The 16,012-nt window shown below is 62.0% G+C and overlaps 4 protein-coding genes across 4 annotated transcripts in view, besides 6 other annotated features; all 4 read right to left on the bottom strand.

Annotated features, from left to right (window-relative positions):
• Nucleotides 1–146: 146 nt before the first annotated feature.
• Nucleotides 147–163: a microsatellite.
• A 50-nt stretch (nt 164–213) lies between these two features.
• Nucleotides 214–8,382, bottom strand: Tco025E_05810 (uncharacterized protein; the record flags this gene model as incomplete). Its single annotated transcript, XM_029372700.1, has 1 exon — nt 214–8,382. One exon carries the CDS (start codon nt 8,380–8,382, stop codon nt 214–216), a length of 8,169 nt encoding a protein of 2,722 aa, XP_029227178.1.
• A 21-nt stretch (nt 8,383–8,403) lies between these two features.
• Nucleotides 8,404–8,429: a microsatellite.
• Nucleotides 8,430–8,488: 59 nt separating this feature from the next.
• Nucleotides 8,489–8,510: a microsatellite.
• A 152-nt stretch (nt 8,511–8,662) lies between these two features.
• Nucleotides 8,663–8,690: a microsatellite.
• A 46-nt stretch (nt 8,691–8,736) lies between these two features.
• Nucleotides 8,737–10,893, bottom strand: Tco025E_05809 (putative malonyl-CoA decarboxylase, mitochondrial precursor; the record flags this gene model as incomplete). The annotated part of the gene is made up of 1 exon (XM_029372699.1): nt 8,737–10,893. The coding sequence occupies one exon, from the start codon at nt 10,891–10,893 to the stop codon at nt 8,737–8,739; it is 2,157 nt and encodes a 718-aa protein (XP_029227177.1).
• A 225-nt stretch (nt 10,894–11,118) lies between these two features.
• Nucleotides 11,119–11,167: a microsatellite.
• A 161-nt stretch (nt 11,168–11,328) lies between these two features.
• Tco025E_05808 (vacuolar protein sorting protein 18) lies at nt 11,329–15,465 on the bottom strand (the record flags this gene model as incomplete). Its single annotated transcript, XM_029372698.1, has 1 exon — nt 11,329–15,465. One exon carries the CDS (start codon nt 15,463–15,465, stop codon nt 11,329–11,331), a length of 4,137 nt encoding a protein of 1,378 aa, XP_029227176.1.
• A 125-nt stretch (nt 15,466–15,590) lies between these two features.
• Nucleotides 15,591–15,611: a microsatellite.
• A 382-nt stretch (nt 15,612–15,993) lies between these two features.
• Nucleotides 15,994–16,012, bottom strand: part of Tco025E_05807 (vacuolar protein sorting protein 18) — a gene marked incomplete at both ends in the record, with an annotated part of 657 nt that continues 638 nt past the window's right edge. Inside the window, one exon of the mRNA XM_029372697.1 lies at nt 15,994–16,012. This exon is cut by the window's right edge and continues 638 nt beyond it. Coding sequence (XP_029227175.1) covers nt 15,994–16,012 — 19 coding nt within the window.

Below are 16,012 nucleotides of genomic sequence, written 5' to 3'. Positions count from 1 at the left end.
AACCAGAGACAATAAAACTGTAAGGGTCGGAGAGTCTAGTTCCATTCCGGGCTGCTCGCCGTTTATCACCACCCGCCTTGCTCTGCACGTGCGGCGCGTTGAAGGGTTACGCGTGCCCAATAAGGATCGCCCTCGTCCATTGACTTCACACACACACACACACTCTCTCTCTGCCCCTTTGGTTTTTGTCAGTTGGTCCGCATATCAACCTGCTTATCCGCGACGCCGTGGACGGTGGGTGACCGCAGACAGCTGCGGTTGGGTCTTCGACAACGGCGCCGCCTCCCTCTGCAGCCGCTTTGGCGGGGCCCGCATCTCGTTCGGATTTAGCGACGGCAGCGATACGCTGTTGGATAAACGCCTATAGCCAGTCTGTGGGGCTGAAGGGCCCTTTGGTTGCTTGCCGCCCTCCTGCATGGCGGTGGCGGAAACCGACGTCTCCAGCGAGTGGGGTCGCGTACCCAACGGAGCTTCCAAAGCTACGGTGTTTCTGGACGCGTTGGCGCAGTGCTCGCCGCTCTCACGGGGAGCGGCAGAAGACGATTTGTAGGAGCTGGGCAGTGATGGGGGCCTTGCGATGTCTGCCGTCACGCGACCCGTCCGGGAAAGTCTGGCTCGGTGCGAGTGATCCTTCTTGTGCAGGGACCACTGCATCAACACCCTGGGCGCGGCGTCGAAGTTGTCGTCGTCGGTGCCCAAGGAGAGGGAAGAATTTGACCCCCTCCTCTGCTGCTGTCGAGAGGGCTGACGGGTTCCAGCACCCGCAAACGGCGTGCTTGAGGCCGCCGCCGCCGATGCCGCGGAGGGCGATCCCTCGCGGGCCTCGGTGAGAAAAAAGGTGAACCGCTCCTTTGACCCGGTCCCCAGCTCCTCCAGCCTCCCGGTCGTGTCCATTCCGTCCGAGGTGAACGCATGCACCGGGGGGGTGCGTGACTCACCCGAGGGCTGCTGAAAGCACTCATTGATGCTGCTCTCGGTATCACCCTTGTGGTTCGACGCTATGAGCAGGAGGGGCTCCATAAGCAGTGCGGCGGGCTTCGACGGCTGCGCCTCATACTTCTTCTCTCGCTTTGCATAAAATGAGGCTTGGGGGCCAAAGCCCCCTCGCACATGCCGCGATACCAGGCGCGTGAGAGATCGTGAAAGCCCGGCAAGTGACTCGTTCGATAGCAATCCCCTGCTTTGTGTAATCATGGCCTGGATGGCCTCATCCACGCCGTGCCAACTGGCCGCGGCCGCCATGCGCTCCAGCTCCAACCCAAAACAACCCATCAGATGCCGCAGGTGTCGGGTGGAGACGGCAACCGTAATGACGCCGGGCCCCAGCCATCGTCCGGGCCGCGCGTAGGCGGGAAGGTTTCGCTCGTGCGGCAACGTCCAAGAAATGGTGCTCGCCTGCGAAAACTCCGCGGTGTACTGGCCAAACACCGAGCGTCGCCACTCCCGGCAATTGATGGATGACCCAAGCTGCTTCCGTTGACGCTTAGAGACGCGTCGAGAGGGGGCCGGTTGAGGCGGGGCCTGCTTCCACCGCATGTGCGACAGCTCCTCTGCGCAGAAGGCGGCCTCCAGTTTCTCGTGTGCGGTGAGTAAAAACGTGTTGAACTCCTCGTGCCTTGCCTCGTCGCCAGCTTCTCCCCCGGCCGCCCAACTACTACCCCAGCGAAAACTGCTGGCGTGCGTCGAGGCGACGTTGCCTTCATCGCCGGGCCTGTTGAAGCGTACCTCCATGACACTGCCACATCTGCTGTCGACCAGAGTTTCCCCCTCTGCCTCCTCCGTGGCAGCGTCACCGCAGACGTCGCGTTGCAGACGCGCCAGTGCCAGATCCACGGCAAGGCCATACGCATCCAAATCAAACTCCTCAAGCTCAGATAACATGGCTGTGTGCATCGGCAAAAAGTAGAGGTCCTCAATAAGAAGTCCCCTCTCCGCAGCTTCCGCCGGGGTGCTATTCAGTAAGGCCAAGAGAACCTCCTTTTCCTTCTCGAGCAGGACGTTTGCCTTATCATAGGTCGACGCCAGGGAGATCAAGGAGGCACGGGATGAGTAGCCGCTTTTGAATTGGGGCGATGGCGCGGTGCTGTGCAGAGATGTGGTGGCATCCATAAGCAGCGCGCTCAATCCAGTCGTGCTTTGCTCCATAACCCGCGCCCGCGCCTTCTTCTGCTTCATCATGGCAGCCTTGTACTTCACATTCAGGTTCCGCAGCATGGTGTCGTGTCCCTTGGCGTCGCGCAAAGATGCCGCGTAGGCCTCGCGTTGACGGCGCCGCGTGGCACGAGCCACCTCCTGCGCCAGCCGCGCCTTTAACGTGCTCCCCAGGTGACGAAGGCTCTCCCCCAGCAGCATGCTTGGGCACAGCTCCTGCAGCCGCGCCGCGCCGTACGGGGTCCAGACGGCGACGGAGCCGTTGGCACTACCGACAAACACCATGCCATTCCGCCGTGTCGTGATGCAGCGCACGCCACCCCCGTCGTCGACGGTGTTTAACATCTCCTCCTCAGTCACGTTCGTCATGCCGCGGCGGCGGCGAAAGACCTCCTCGATGAGATGCGTCAAATTGCCCTCCAGAAACGCGTCCCAGTCCACAGTAATTGCGGTGCTGCGTCCAGCTGTTGGGTTTAACGCCCATGAGCACCCAATAAATTCCTTTTGTGCGTCCTGCTCCAGTTCACACTGAAGCTGGAGCAGCTTGCACCGCTCATAGCGCTCGCACCGGGCACGCTCCAAGATGCCGCTTGGCGACAACAGGGATAGTGGGGACTCGTTCGCGGCATTCACCACATGCCGGCGAAAGAGCAGCTCGACCCAGTTTGCGGCGATGGCGGTGGGAAGGACGTACGAGTTCTCACGCACCGTCTCGGGGTCAAATTCCTCCTCCACCGCGTGATGGAGGTCCCCCTGCACGTCACCCGCCGTCGCGGCCTCGTACCGCTCCTGTTCGCCGCCCTGCATCCCTTTCCGGTAGAGAATCTCCTCCACGATGCATTGACGAATGTGGCGTATATCACTTACGGTGAGTGAAACCGCCGCGGGGTGATCGGCGGCGGCGGCGGCGGACACCTTCCCCGTCGCCGGCTTCATCGTGGCGGAGTAGCTCGGCAGCATTGACATCAGCAGCAGCGCATGGCGGAGGATGGCCGTCCCAATCAGCAAATCTGACAGCGTCACGGTTCGGATGTCAAAAGGGAGATTTTCCGCATCGGAGGCATCCCGCGACGGCGTGGAGGGGGCTGGAGGGAAAAACAGCGCTTTACAGGCCTCAAAGATCCACGAAAGTGAACTTCTCCACATCCTTGTCACTGCTGGGCTTGTGCCACTGCCGGTGTTGTCCATCGAGTTGCCCCCGGGCGAGGGGGTGCGGTGCACTTGCAGCGGCGGCGTCGAATCAGCCGCCCCTCGCCACGACACGGAGGGGGCGGAATTGCCCGTGCCGGGTCTGGTGGCGCGCCAGTAGGCCGACAGTGCGGCGCGTTCGCCGTCAAGGTACAGCATCACGCGCTCCGGGGTGATACCAAAGAACACCAGCAGCACGTTGAACAACCGCTGCTCATTAGAGTCGTAGTGCTGCCGTGCAGGGGGCGTGTGCGGCTCATGCGACTTCCCGCCTCGGTTGGGGGGAAGAATGGGGTGGAGGTCGAACGCCACAATGAGGTTGCGCACGAGGTAGGAGGAGAAGTACCCCTGCCGCGTGCCAATGTACAGGGCGCCGTGCACCGGGTCAAAGTGGAGCGCCGTGGGCGTGCCGGGGACGTGAAACCACCACATGCGCAGCGAGTACCCGCTGCTGCTTTTGTAGCTGTCATCGCTTTGCTTCTCCTGTCCCACAGGCAGTGGATGCTGCGGCCGCTGGTGCCGTCGATGCAAAAGCAGGGACTTGTAAAAGTCCTCAAGCAGGTTCAGCATGGCGGCACCACTGACGAGGAAAAAACTGATGGTGCCCTGCGTGTCCGCCACCACCAGGCACGGGTAGGCGCCAAGGAAGGCCACCGCCGAGACCTCACCCGAGACGGTAAACACCTGCACCACCGACCCCGTCTGGGTTCGCATGTCCATGATGGAGATGCGGCCGTTGACCTGGACAAGGCAGACGTACCCAAGTGTGTTGCTCACGGTCACGAAGCTCACGGCGTCCGCCTCCACAATAAAATTCAACTGCGGCTCCGCGGCCTCCGTCACATCTTTCGCATGCACAAATTCGTGCGAAACGGTCGCCAGTTTCTTCTGCAGACTTCGCTCCAACCGCATGTACGACGTTGCCCGGGAGACCAGAAACTCGGGAATGATAATGCGGTGCGCCTGCACGCTGCTGCCAACCAGTGGGAAGAAGCGAATCACCCCGTCGGCGTACACCACCCCCAACTCATGTGCGTCTCGCATCGTCATCATCCCCACCGCCTCCTTGTGAATAGAGAACTCCTCCTCCTGCTGCAGCGCAAGCGTCTTTTCATGGTACAAGAGACGGTGAAGAATAAAGGCGATTTCATGCACACGCATCTGCGTGCTTGTCAACCCATGCGAGGTCTCTGCGTCGTCAGTAAAGCGGCTGTAGGCCTGCTCTGTATACCGCTTAGCGGCAGTAAACAGATGCCGGCACTGCACCACCGCCGTGAGAATAAGGTCAGTGGAGGGCGGCATCGTCACAAGCGTCTTTGACAGTCGCCCAGAGTCGCTTTGATGCACGCGAATGTCACCGTTGTTGAGGGCGTAGAAGATGTACCGCTCCTGTGGGTCAGCGTGAGCACAGAGGATGCGGTACGTTGTGCCTTGATTCTTCAGAAAATTGTCCTCCGCAGCGAACGCGCTGCCGAAATCCATCCCACTCCCTGCATCGCCAACGCCGCCGACACCCATGGCAGCTGCAGACGACGACAGCGCCGCCGCGGCCGCCGGCGCCACCGCCGCGCCAGCGCCCATGCTACTCGATGCCACCACGCCGCCAGCGGCATTCCTGTTCAGCTTCGACCGTACCGCGTCTCGGCGCATCTTGTCCGCGGAGGTCATCCGATTCGGTATCCGCTTCGCGCTCCGCTCGCGGCGCTGCGCGCCTGCCCGGGCGTAGACGGCGCTTATAACGTCCCCCAACGTGGGCGACGGCTGCTTGCAGGCGTCCAGAGTGTGCAGGTCGGGTTCCCCGCTAAAGGCCACAAGTTGGGCACTCGTCGTGAAGGTCGCGCGGGTACTATATACGGGCGCCATGCGCACCATGATGAATTCAGGGCTGTTTGCCTTCAGACCCAGCGACAAGGTGCCCGTGTTGTAGTTCCACAGTCGGCAGTCGGCATTACTCGCGCTTAAGACCCCACGGTGCCGCTCGCACACGGAAAGGTGGCAAATTGGGCTGGAGTGAGCCTTGCTCGACGTCAGTCCGCTTACAAAGACGCACACCACGTTGTTTTTGGCGCCAGAAACAAACAGTCTCCGTGAGAGCCCATCGTAGGCGACGTAGCGCGCGGGCGAAAAAATCTTCGCCTTCGTCGCTGCCTCCACGGCGGCAAGGGCCGTTTGCAGGCCTGTTGCAGCTCCATGTTGTCCGCCGGCGTAAGTCAGACGCGATCGCCTCTTGTCCGTCTCATCCACGTCGAAGAGGCGGTGGCCGTTGTGCTCCAGCCTGTTCTCTGTGGAGTACATGTGACCAAAGGCGGAGAAGGCCTCCTGCGAGACCGCGTAGAAGGACATCTTGATGAGGCTCGTTCGCAGACTCCACACCTTCGCGTAGCCGCTGGAATCGACCGAGATGAGCTGCTCCAGGCTCTCATCCACCGTGACGGAGATGATGGGAAAGTAGTGCGGCGAGATCGGGTCGTAGAGCTCGACGTGGGAGCTCTGGTGCGTGTTCCCCCACAACGCGAGACCATTCGCGGCACTCAGGGTCACAATGATGTTTCGCAGCGGCGTGATGCAGGCAAACCGCACCCCGGCGTCGTTCCCGACACGGAAGGATCGCAGTTGCGCCAGGTTGCTCGCACGACTGAGCACCACCGTGCCGTCGAGGCTAGCGGAGAGTAGCACACCGGCGGGCGTCAGCGAGAGCGCGGTCACAAATTCGTTATGAACCTTCTGCCGCTGCAAAATGTACGGCCCCAGCTTCTCACGGACGGTCTCCATCGCCGCCATGCCTGTGGTCATGACGTCGCCGCGGACGCGGACGACGTGGAGCATCTTCTGCATGATTTCCCGCAGGTGCACCTTCAAGACGAATCCCGAGCGGGTGCCGAGAAAGATGTACCACCGCAGCGTCATCTCCCCCTCGGGAGAGGCGGGGTGCCACTCCATCGACGTGACCGTCTCCGTGCAGGAGACCGTAATCGTCTCGGGTATCACCCAGATGTGCTGCTCAATGTTAAAAAACCGCAGCAGGAGGTCGCTGTGGAGGGTCACAAAGGTCGTCGGCAACTCGGGGGAGACGTCCTGCACCTGCAGGGCCGCCTGCATCGACGGCTTGACGCGCCGATCAATGCGATCCTCGGTGCTCCCCGCAGCCGGGCTATTGCCCTCCGCGGCGCCCTCCTTCTCGTCGGCGTCCGGGGCGTTCCTCCGCAGCTTTGCGGCGGCCTCGTCGTTGGGGCTGCGGCCATCCTCGTAGCGTACAATCTTGCGCTGGCACTTTTGCTCTGGGTGCGCATTCGCCGCGGACTCCGCGGCCAGCTCCCACCGCTCCGCGCTCCACTCCTCCGGGGCCCCCTTGCGGTGCGCAAAGAGGGCATCCGCCGAGCGGACAAGCAGTTTGCGTTGAATGAGGCTGTTGTAGGCACTGTCGCAGACGGCAAAGTCGTACGGGCCCTCCACAACAATTGCCGAACGACTGTAACGTACCTCGAGCACCGCCCCCACGTAGCCGAGTCGCTGCAACACGGACGGGAAGGGCTCCAAGACGTACTCGTCAAACACCCTCGCATCGCTCTGCACATTCAACTCCGAGCTCTCCTTGACCATCATGAGTCGATGCTGCACCTCAACCCGCTCCATCAGCATGTCGGTGAAGGTCGACCAGGCAAATTCGCCCCGCCTGTCCGCGTCAAACAATTCAAAGAAACGCATCACAACATGCCGGCATTCCTCAAGAAGATTAGCGGCCTCTTGCAGAAGAGAGTCATGATTGCAGATGGCGGCGAAGGCGACCGCGGGGGACTCTTTTCTCACCACATCTGCGGCACCCGTGGAGGCGCTGGGGGCAGCGGGTGTCGAGGAGGAAGGGGAGAAGGACGAAAATGTACCTTTCGGGAAGCGCCCCAGGTAGCACATGCGAAAAACCGCCCGACTAAAGACGTACACAAACGCCGGAAGCGGCATGGGGATGTTTTCAACCGACGTGTGTGCGGCGTCCAGCGCGGCGCCCGACGCACGCTCCCGCTGTCGTCGGGAGAGCTCATCGAAGATGTCAAATGCCGCCAGCTGCTGGGGCGTTGGTGGGCCGCGGAGCTTCACCATCATCGCCTTCGTCCCAAGCCCAAGGAAGGAGCGCGGGGACAACATCGCCGTCCCCTGCGGACTCTCGTGCGGGCTCTTCGACGCCGGATTCCTGAAGTCGCAGAGCTGCTGCTCCACCAGGCGGTCGTACAGCCAAACCGACAGGAGCCGCGTCTTTTGCGAGGAAAGCCCCCTGGCAAGGATGGAGGACTCATTCATGGGAAGGTTTGCGATGGAGTCCTCTGCTATGGAGGCCGCGCTGTCGGCCGCCCCTACTTCCTCTGGACAACTCAGTGCACTTGTGGACCCCAGGGCCATGTCGTTTAGTCGTTTGTTGTGCTTGCGCGGGGTGTGGATCTGCCCCCGGCGCTGCAATCGCTCCGGTGCACGCTCGGCGTAGTGCGCCTCCCGCGCCACGTCCCCCGCCACCTTGTAGAGGTCAAGCAAGTCACCCCGACCAAACACCTGCGCATGGGCGATGAAGGACTTCTTTAGCTGTTCGAGATCCATCGCCGCCAAGTCCAGGATGGACAGCGTACTCGGATCTCGGCACACGCCCTGCACGTGCGCCGGCAAGGCACGCGGCCCACACAACGGGCCCTTGACCCGAAACCTTGCCATCCGCGCAGAGGAAGACTGCATCGAAAACGAAGGCATGGGTTTCTGCCTCTTTGACACATCCACGAAGGAAACCACCTGCGCAGGGAGGAGGAACCCGCTCGCGGACGAAGCCGCAGCCCGGTGGGCGGTAGAATCCGCCGCCTCCTTTTCCGTCTCCATGACGGATAGGAAAGAGTCGTTCTGTAGCGTCACCTCCACCGCCTCCGCGGCCTCTCTCAGCTGATCCCCCGAGGAAGAAAGGCGAAGCACGGTCGTCGCCGGCATCGCCGAGGCGGCGAAGAAAGGGCTGGGAATGGCGGCAACTCCCTCGCCCTCAGGCGAGGCGGGCGTGGGCTGCGACACCGACATCTCGCCCCTACCCCAACCACTTTTTTTTTTTTGTTGTTGTTGTTGTTTGCTTTGCAGGGGGCAGAATGTGCTCTAGACGCGCACCGATGCGCAGCACATGTGGAAAAGAAAGCGAGAGAGAGAGAGAGCAGCGTGGCATTTCGAAGGGAGAAGAGAAGACAACATATATATATATATACGGCATTGGCGTCAGAAGAAGTTTGGCGGTTTTCTCCGCGTCCAGCTCACGCCCCCCCGGGACCCCGTCTTCCCTGAGCGCGTACAAACCCGCAGAGATAAAATATACATACATACATATATATATATATCACACCCCGCGGAGAGGGCAGCGTCCTTTTCGTGCCCCACTGCCACTCATTGTACGCCAAGGTGTTGCAGGACCCTCTCCCCAACAGGCACCGTGCGGTGCACCTCATACGCCTTCACCTGCGCACTCACCTGTGCCGGGTCGTAGAGGTAGTTCACCATCACCGTGGCACTCTCGCGGCTGCCGGCGGCGCTGCAGTTGCCCAAGTAATTTAGCCGCCACATCGTTGCCCCGTTGGAGATGTGGAAGTTCCCGACAGGGTCAAGAATACGCCCCCGCCGCTTCTCCCTGTAGAGGTAGTGGGCCACAGAACGCAGCAACGGCGCCTCAATGGCGCTGGCAAAGGCGTCGTCCTCCCACCACGCAAGTAGCCGCTGATGCTGCGGGCGGCTACTTGCGTCCGCGTCGGAGGCACGGAACAGGCGGAGCAGAAACTGCATGGTGAAGAAGTTCGCCGCGCCACTCGCAGACGAAGACGAATGCAGCTGTGCGGCAAACTCAACGTGGGTCTCAGGGTGACGCTTCACGAATTCTAGTACCGCCACACGTAGCTGCGAAAACAAACCCGCCTCCTCTCCGCCTGCGTCACCAAAGATGCGATGCGTGGCGAATTTGGCGCCCGCCTCTGAAGGACGGTCAGGACGCGGCATTACCTGCTGCTGCAGCTTCGCCACTTCCGTGGTCAGCCAGGCCACGTAGCCTGGAATCGGCGAGAGTGTGGAGAAGGTCGTGATGGGGGACAGCCCCGCAGCCCGTCGCTTCGCATTGAGCCCCGCCTCGATTTCTCGCACCACACGCTTAATGAGCAGATTTCCGAGATTGATGCCCCGCAGCGCGGACTGGGCGGAGTTGATGCTGTAAAACACGGCCGTGTCCACCGAACCGCCGCTGGTGCCACAACCGTGCCTGTCCTCGCTGCACGCGCCTCCTGCGCCCCGCCCCGGCCGCTCAAGCGGCGATGGCCGTCCGAGGATGCGGTCCACGGAGCCAGCGATGCCGTGCGTCAGGGCCACCTGAACGGCGATTAACGGCTCCTCCACCACCGCTGGGTGGAAAAAGGCAAACAGGTGGCGATTCTTGGCCGGCTGCAGTCGCTGCTTCATGTCGGCCAAGCCGTTCACGAAGGGGTGCACCGCCTCTGCAGCAATCACCTGTTCCAGCAACGCAGGTGGGGTGGAGTGCCAAGTCAACTCCTCCATCACCAGCCACTCCTTTGCAAAAAAGTCGCTGAAGAGAAACTCCAGGGCCCCATCTATCGAAGACACATGACGCTGTCGCGTGATCCAGAGCTCCACAGTTTCCCGCCTCGCCGCCGTCACTTCTGGCGTGGAGGGTTTTTGGACGCCTGGCTCTGTCGTGCCCTGCAGAGCCGCGAGTCGCTCACGACATCGGGCTTTGAAATAAGTGACGCAACGCCGCAGCTCCATCAGCCGCTGCATCCCACGCTCCAGCGAGGCACTCTGCCTCAGCCAAAGGTAGTGCACCGGCGATCCCGCGTGTCGCACCGCAACGCACTGCCGCAGCAGGTCGTTCTTCGCCGCCACTAACTTTGCCGAAAGCGCGGCCGCGGCGGCACCACCACCACCACCACCTCCACCGGCAGTCGTGTCCTTCGCCTCGCCCCGCTGCACCTCCGCCAGAAGCGCCTCAATGGCGGCGATGCACCGGGCCAGCTTCTCTGTCGCGGACTTGAGGTCGGCGAGGTTGACATCGAGCTCGGCTAGCAGCCCCATAAACTCAAAAAACTTCGCCTCCTCCGCGGGGGCCACAAATCGGGCGACGTCGGAGGCCGCGCCGGGGGGAATAATCGACTCGTACACGTCCCACACCGACTCCACGACGGACGCCGGCAGCCGCCCCTTCTCCCCCACCATCACCGCCTTCAGCTCCTCCGCCAGCCCCGTCTGGCTCGCCACCTCCCCCAGCAGCCCCCGCCCGCGACCGCCGCGGGACGACGGCGCGGCGCACGTTGAAGGCGACAGCGACGTCGGGGGGGCGTCCCCGCCGCCGCCGCCGCGGCTCTGCCGGAGGCCCCACAGCCTACAGCACCAGTTTGCCACGCGATCCTCGGACTGCCACGGCGTGGTCTGCGTCCCGTGCAGGCGCCTCGGATGCCGGAGGACACACCCCGCCGCGACGCGGGCGACGACGAGAGACCCGCCGCTGCGGCTCCAGCGCCGGACGAAGCAATTTTGCAACGACATGTGTTCCCCTCGCCCTTAGTTTTGTTGCTCGTGCCGCGGTTGTCGTGCCTCCCCGCCCTGCTACAGGTGCTCCTTCGCGAGTTCCCGCGCCGGCGGGCAGAGCAAGGGAAAAGTCAGCGCGATGGAAGCAGCACTTTATTCCCTCTTCCGTTTTTTGGTTGTAAACAAGAGCCAACGAACTTTGTTTAACTCCTCGCGCGCAGTTCACATCGACAGTGCGATGCTAAAAAAAAAAAACGAACAAACAAACAGAGGGGAAAAAAACAAAAATAAAGGCATAATAGATGTCCCCTCCCCTGCTCTCAATCTAAACTTCCACGCAATCCCACTCACACCACTTCCTCTTGTCGTTTAGAGGAGACCCTCATGCAGTCCCAAAGTGGGTGCAAGACGGGGGGAGGCACATAAATACTCTGAGAGGAAATGGACATGCATCTACGGCAGTCGTAATGAACCGCCCGGTGCATTATTGTTAATATACGATAATGGAAGTGTCAGCAACAGTCGCAGGTACCTGGGGCTGCACAGCACGCACTCCAACTCCGCCTCTGCAAGGCTGCTGCGCCGCACCTCTTCCCCTGCAGGCCACGGCAGCGGCGGCGGCGGCGGCGGTGTTGACGACTCCCTCGCAGAGCGGAGCTGCTCCTCGATATTTGTACGCGCTGCGTCAAAGCAGGTCTTGTGGTACACGTGTCGGCATCCCTTAAACGCCACAAAGGGTCGCGTCAAGGCGGTCTTGCCACACCCCGCGCAGCGCTGCGAGGACGGCAAGATCAGGGGACGTCGCCCAACCCACTCCGTCTCTCGTTTTAAGGCCGCGACATCCTTCAACGATACCTCAATTGTCTGCTTGATGTCCCGCAGCGTGTTACTGAACATCGAGACACTTGTGAGCAGCTCCTCACGAAACTCCTGCATCATCACATCGCCGGAAAGGTGCGGCAGCACATCACTGACGTCCAGGTCACCCTCGCTTTCCGCGACAAGCTGCAGGGCACGTACGGATCCGCCACTTCTGCTTCTAGCCGCCGCGGTGGCGAGCCGCTTCCACAGCGTGTGGCGCAGCTCCTTCTCGCCTTCACCACTGATGCTGCGAATAAAGTGTATGGCAAGCTCCTCGGTCCGCAGCTTCATCGCCAGCCTTACGGCCTCCGCGTAGCCTCCAGTGATGAAGCAGGTCCAGGCACAACCCAGCTGCCTCCGAAACTGCCAACAAACACGATAGGCATACGATACCTCTAGCCGATGCGCCATGGCGTTCGCACGCAACTCGGTAAAAAAACGGGTCAAGGCGGCATCATCTCCGTCTCTTGCCGTAAAGTACAGTAACAAATTCAAAAAGCACTCATCTGTGTAACCCTCTGTGTAAATAACGTGCTCCAGGTACAGTTGGGCGGCGTGGCAGTTGGCACGGGCCCGTTCCTCGGCTAACAAAGAGTCCTCAATAGCATGCCGCTGCAGGACCGCGTCCACCGTGCCTTCGGCTTCAAACACAGTCTCATTACGCCGTGGATCATACAGCAACAACGCCGGAATGAGCTCCATGGGGGTTAACCCCAACTCTGAGCCAAACGGGATGAGTCCGCGTCGCACAAAACGACACGGGCACCACCGCATGAGCAGTGACGCATACTGCAGCCAAAAGGTTTTTAGTGATTCCCGTGGCTGGTTGCACACATCCTCAGTTGGGGGCATTGCTGTGGCTGTTTTTGTTGTTGTTGTTGCTGCTGCTGCTGCTACAGTGACGGAGGCATGGCCGCCAAGCCCATAACGCTCAAGGTGCAGAAGCCCCTCCAGTGGCTGTTCTTGCTGCAGGAAGAGGCGCGAGAGCACTTCCCCATGATGACCCAAGCGATTACAAATTGCATTTGTCAGCTCTCCACTTGCCATGCCAAAGACGGCCGGGGAAATGGCTTGCCACTCCACAAAGGCGCCGTACCGTGTGAAGGCGTCCTCCAGCAACTGCCGGGGGTTGACCAGATTATACTTGCGGCGAAGGTACGCCGCCATCTCAAGGGAGCGGCGGTGCACTCCAACTGCCTCCGCTGCCCCCACGGCGGCAGCGTTGGCCTCGGTCATGGCCGCCGCCGCCACCAACGAGGAGGCAGCAACGTCTCTCCTGCAGCCGTGTCGCTCCTTCCCAATTTGGTTGCAGCGCTCGAGGAGGAGGGAGACAAGCCATGTTGTGAGGCAACTCAGCTCCACGCTGCAGTCTGCGAGGCCCGACCTCCGCCGCGCGTACCCGCGCAGCCGCAGGAGTACCAAGAGGATGAGCGGTTCCATGTCATTTGCCGCAACTCGTGAGAACTCCAGCAGCAGGGTGTTCAAGTAGGGCGGACCCTGCATCGTCAACCCGTGCTGCGCCGCCGCCTCAAGAAAACGGCCTTGGCGAAACAACCGTGCGGCGTACGCGTGCCGAAGCCGCGGCAGCAACTCACGCCGCTCCTCCTCCGAGGAGGCGGAGGCGGCAAGCCGCAGTGCCATACCGTACAAAGAGTCCACGTCGTAGTGCTCCATCGTGCAGAATCCCACTGAAAGGCGTCCGCCCAGCGCCCCAATGTGCGGAATATTCACCGCCCTGTCGCTCTGCGTCCGAAGCCACTCCTCAAAACAAAGTTCGTCGTTGCTGTAGCCCGAGGGCAGATTAAACGTTGTGGAAAGCAACGGCGAGACCAATCCGCAGCTGCCGCCGGAAGGAAGATCAAGGACGGGGGTGGACAGAGAGCTCACGCCGGGCGCCGTGGTGGAGGTAGTTCCCGGCTGCGACGAGAAGCGTCCTCGCCAGGAAGTCGGCGGCGGCGGCGGCGGCGGCGTCTGCTGATGTGCCATCCCCGTCGTCCGTGACGGGCGTCCCTGCGGGGTCACCGGCGCGTCCTGCTCAGCGGTGCCCCGCTGGAAAGTGCCGGCGCCGACGGGGTGGGCAGCATCCACCAGCTGCGCCACGTACTGCGAGCGGCGACGACGACGGCGGAGTCGCAGGTCGAGAATGTACGAGGCGGCAAACAAATGAAACACCTGCGAGCGGCCCACGTCATGGGAACAGAAGACCGTCACAGCGTCATCGCCCCGAGTTCCCGCAGTCGTGTCTTCCAACGCTGGGGCCACAAGCTCTCGGGTAAACACAAGCGCATTCTTCCACCGAAACGCCTCCTGCGGCAACGGCAATGCCGCGAGGTGGCAAAAGACGTGCACGGCGCGCGTAGTGGTGATCACGATATGGCCATACCCCACCGCAACCGAGACGAGCTTCTCCGCAGCCTGCAGCTCACTCTCCCTTGGCCGAGGCCCCTCGCCCTTTGCGGTGAGACCTGGGCCTGTCGTCCGGGGCGGTGCTGCAAGACTGGGCAACGTAAAACGTCCCCCACCCCCATGTTGCCCGCCGTGACGGAGCAGCAGGAGTCGCTCAACGTCACGTAGCCCAAGAGGCCGTGGTGGGCTGCCCGCGGCTGCCGCATTTTTGTCCGTCCCAGCAGGCAGGCAGAGAAACATGGGTGGTCGCTGCGTGCCTCCCTGCTGTGGCCTTAGCAATAGGGAGAAGTTCTGCAGAAGCCGGGCCAGGCTCACAACACTAAGAATACCAATAGGCAATAGACTCTGCCGCCACACGTTCAGCGGCACGCGGGTGTTGGACGGCGGCGTGAGTCCAGTTGACCGCATTGTCGGGGGACAGCACAACTCGTGCTTGCGCAGCGACGGAGGTGCATGCGTGGTTGTCCGCGACGCCTCCGCCCCCGCCGTACCCGCCAGGTCCGTCAAAAGGATAACGCCCTGTGTTAGCGTGTCACCGCACTGCCAAAAGAAAACCGGCGGGAGTTCATTCGCGGCAACCCTGGGCAGAGAGTTCGGCCCGGCTTCACCACCCCTACTCGCTCCCCCTCTGCCGCCAGCTGGCGACGCGGGCAACGCGGAGGGCGGAGTGGGAATCAGCTCACGGGGGTCAACAATAACCACCTGGGAGAGAAGACGCGGCATCGCAACATCTGGGGCCGTGTGTGCGACGGTCGTCTCGGCAGGGGCGACGGTGCTCGACAGCGCCCTGTGCCGGCATTCAACTGACGCAGAAGCAACGAAAGGAGTGGAAGAGGCGGTGGTGCTCGCCGCCGCCTCGCTGCTGAGGCCAATGTAGTTCATCAGTCCCCCACCACCACCACTGCTACCTGCCCCACCACACAGCGGCGATGCAACCGCGTACGAAGAGGCGGCGGTGGGATGCGGCACAACGCCCTTACAGTCCACTAGACTCGCGTCAAACGCCGCCTCAAGTGTGCCGCCATTTCCCCAGAGTGAAGAAAAAACGAACATGCGCGTACCTTGGGCGATCAACACGACATGGCGACTTGGGTGGTCAGGCGACTGCGAAGCCGCCACGTACGCCACGCCGTCAATGGGGTGGCTGCTGTATGGCTGCGGGAACTGAAACAACTTGCGCGCCGCAACGACGCCGTGCGTCTCCAGCCGACACGCAAGAAGGATACCCCCACTGCTGGAGCCCAGAATAATATCACCTGTTGTCGCGTCGCTCGCGTTGTTTGGGTCCCACGCAAGGCACTCCACATGAAAAGGCCGCAACATCCCCGTGAGATTCGCGCGAAACTGCAGCGGAAATCGCCGCGGCGTCAGCTCGCCCTCGGGACATCCCGCACCCACTTCACCCGCCACGACTTCCACTGGCCAACCCTGCGACGGGGGACGACGACGCTGCTGCTGCTGCTGCTGCTCCGCATCACGTCGGTGGGGAATGTGGTAGTAGGCCGCCTTGCCGGATCGCCACCGCACCACGCAGAAGTTCCCCCGGGGGTCAAGAAACAGCGCCGTGACGAGGTCGTGTTCGTCGATGAAAAATTTATCCGCAGCCGGTGCTTCCTCCGACGTCCGTCCGCCACTGGCGAGCCTCAGGCGGCTGATGGCGATGTCGTTCCGCTGGTCGAAGAAGTGCAAATGCTGCGACGCCTGCCCCGTCACCACGGCGTACGTGCCGCCAGCCACGGCGACGTGTGCGAGTGGCTCCACGCTGTGGTCAATCGGACACGCTGGGCGCTCCACGCGGCACGCAACGGCCGCCGCCCCGCGCCGCCCCTCCACGGCACTGTACGAACTCCCTCACGGCGGCGTGCACGCT

Source organism: Trypanosoma conorhini, assembly GCF_003719485.1.
Source record: "Trypanosoma conorhini strain 025E chromosome Unknown Tco_14.4_contig_00357, whole genome shotgun sequence".
Classification (NCBI taxonomy): Eukaryota; Euglenozoa; class Kinetoplastea; order Trypanosomatida; family Trypanosomatidae; genus Trypanosoma; species Trypanosoma conorhini.
This window is presented reverse-complemented; position numbering and strand designations above follow the sequence as displayed.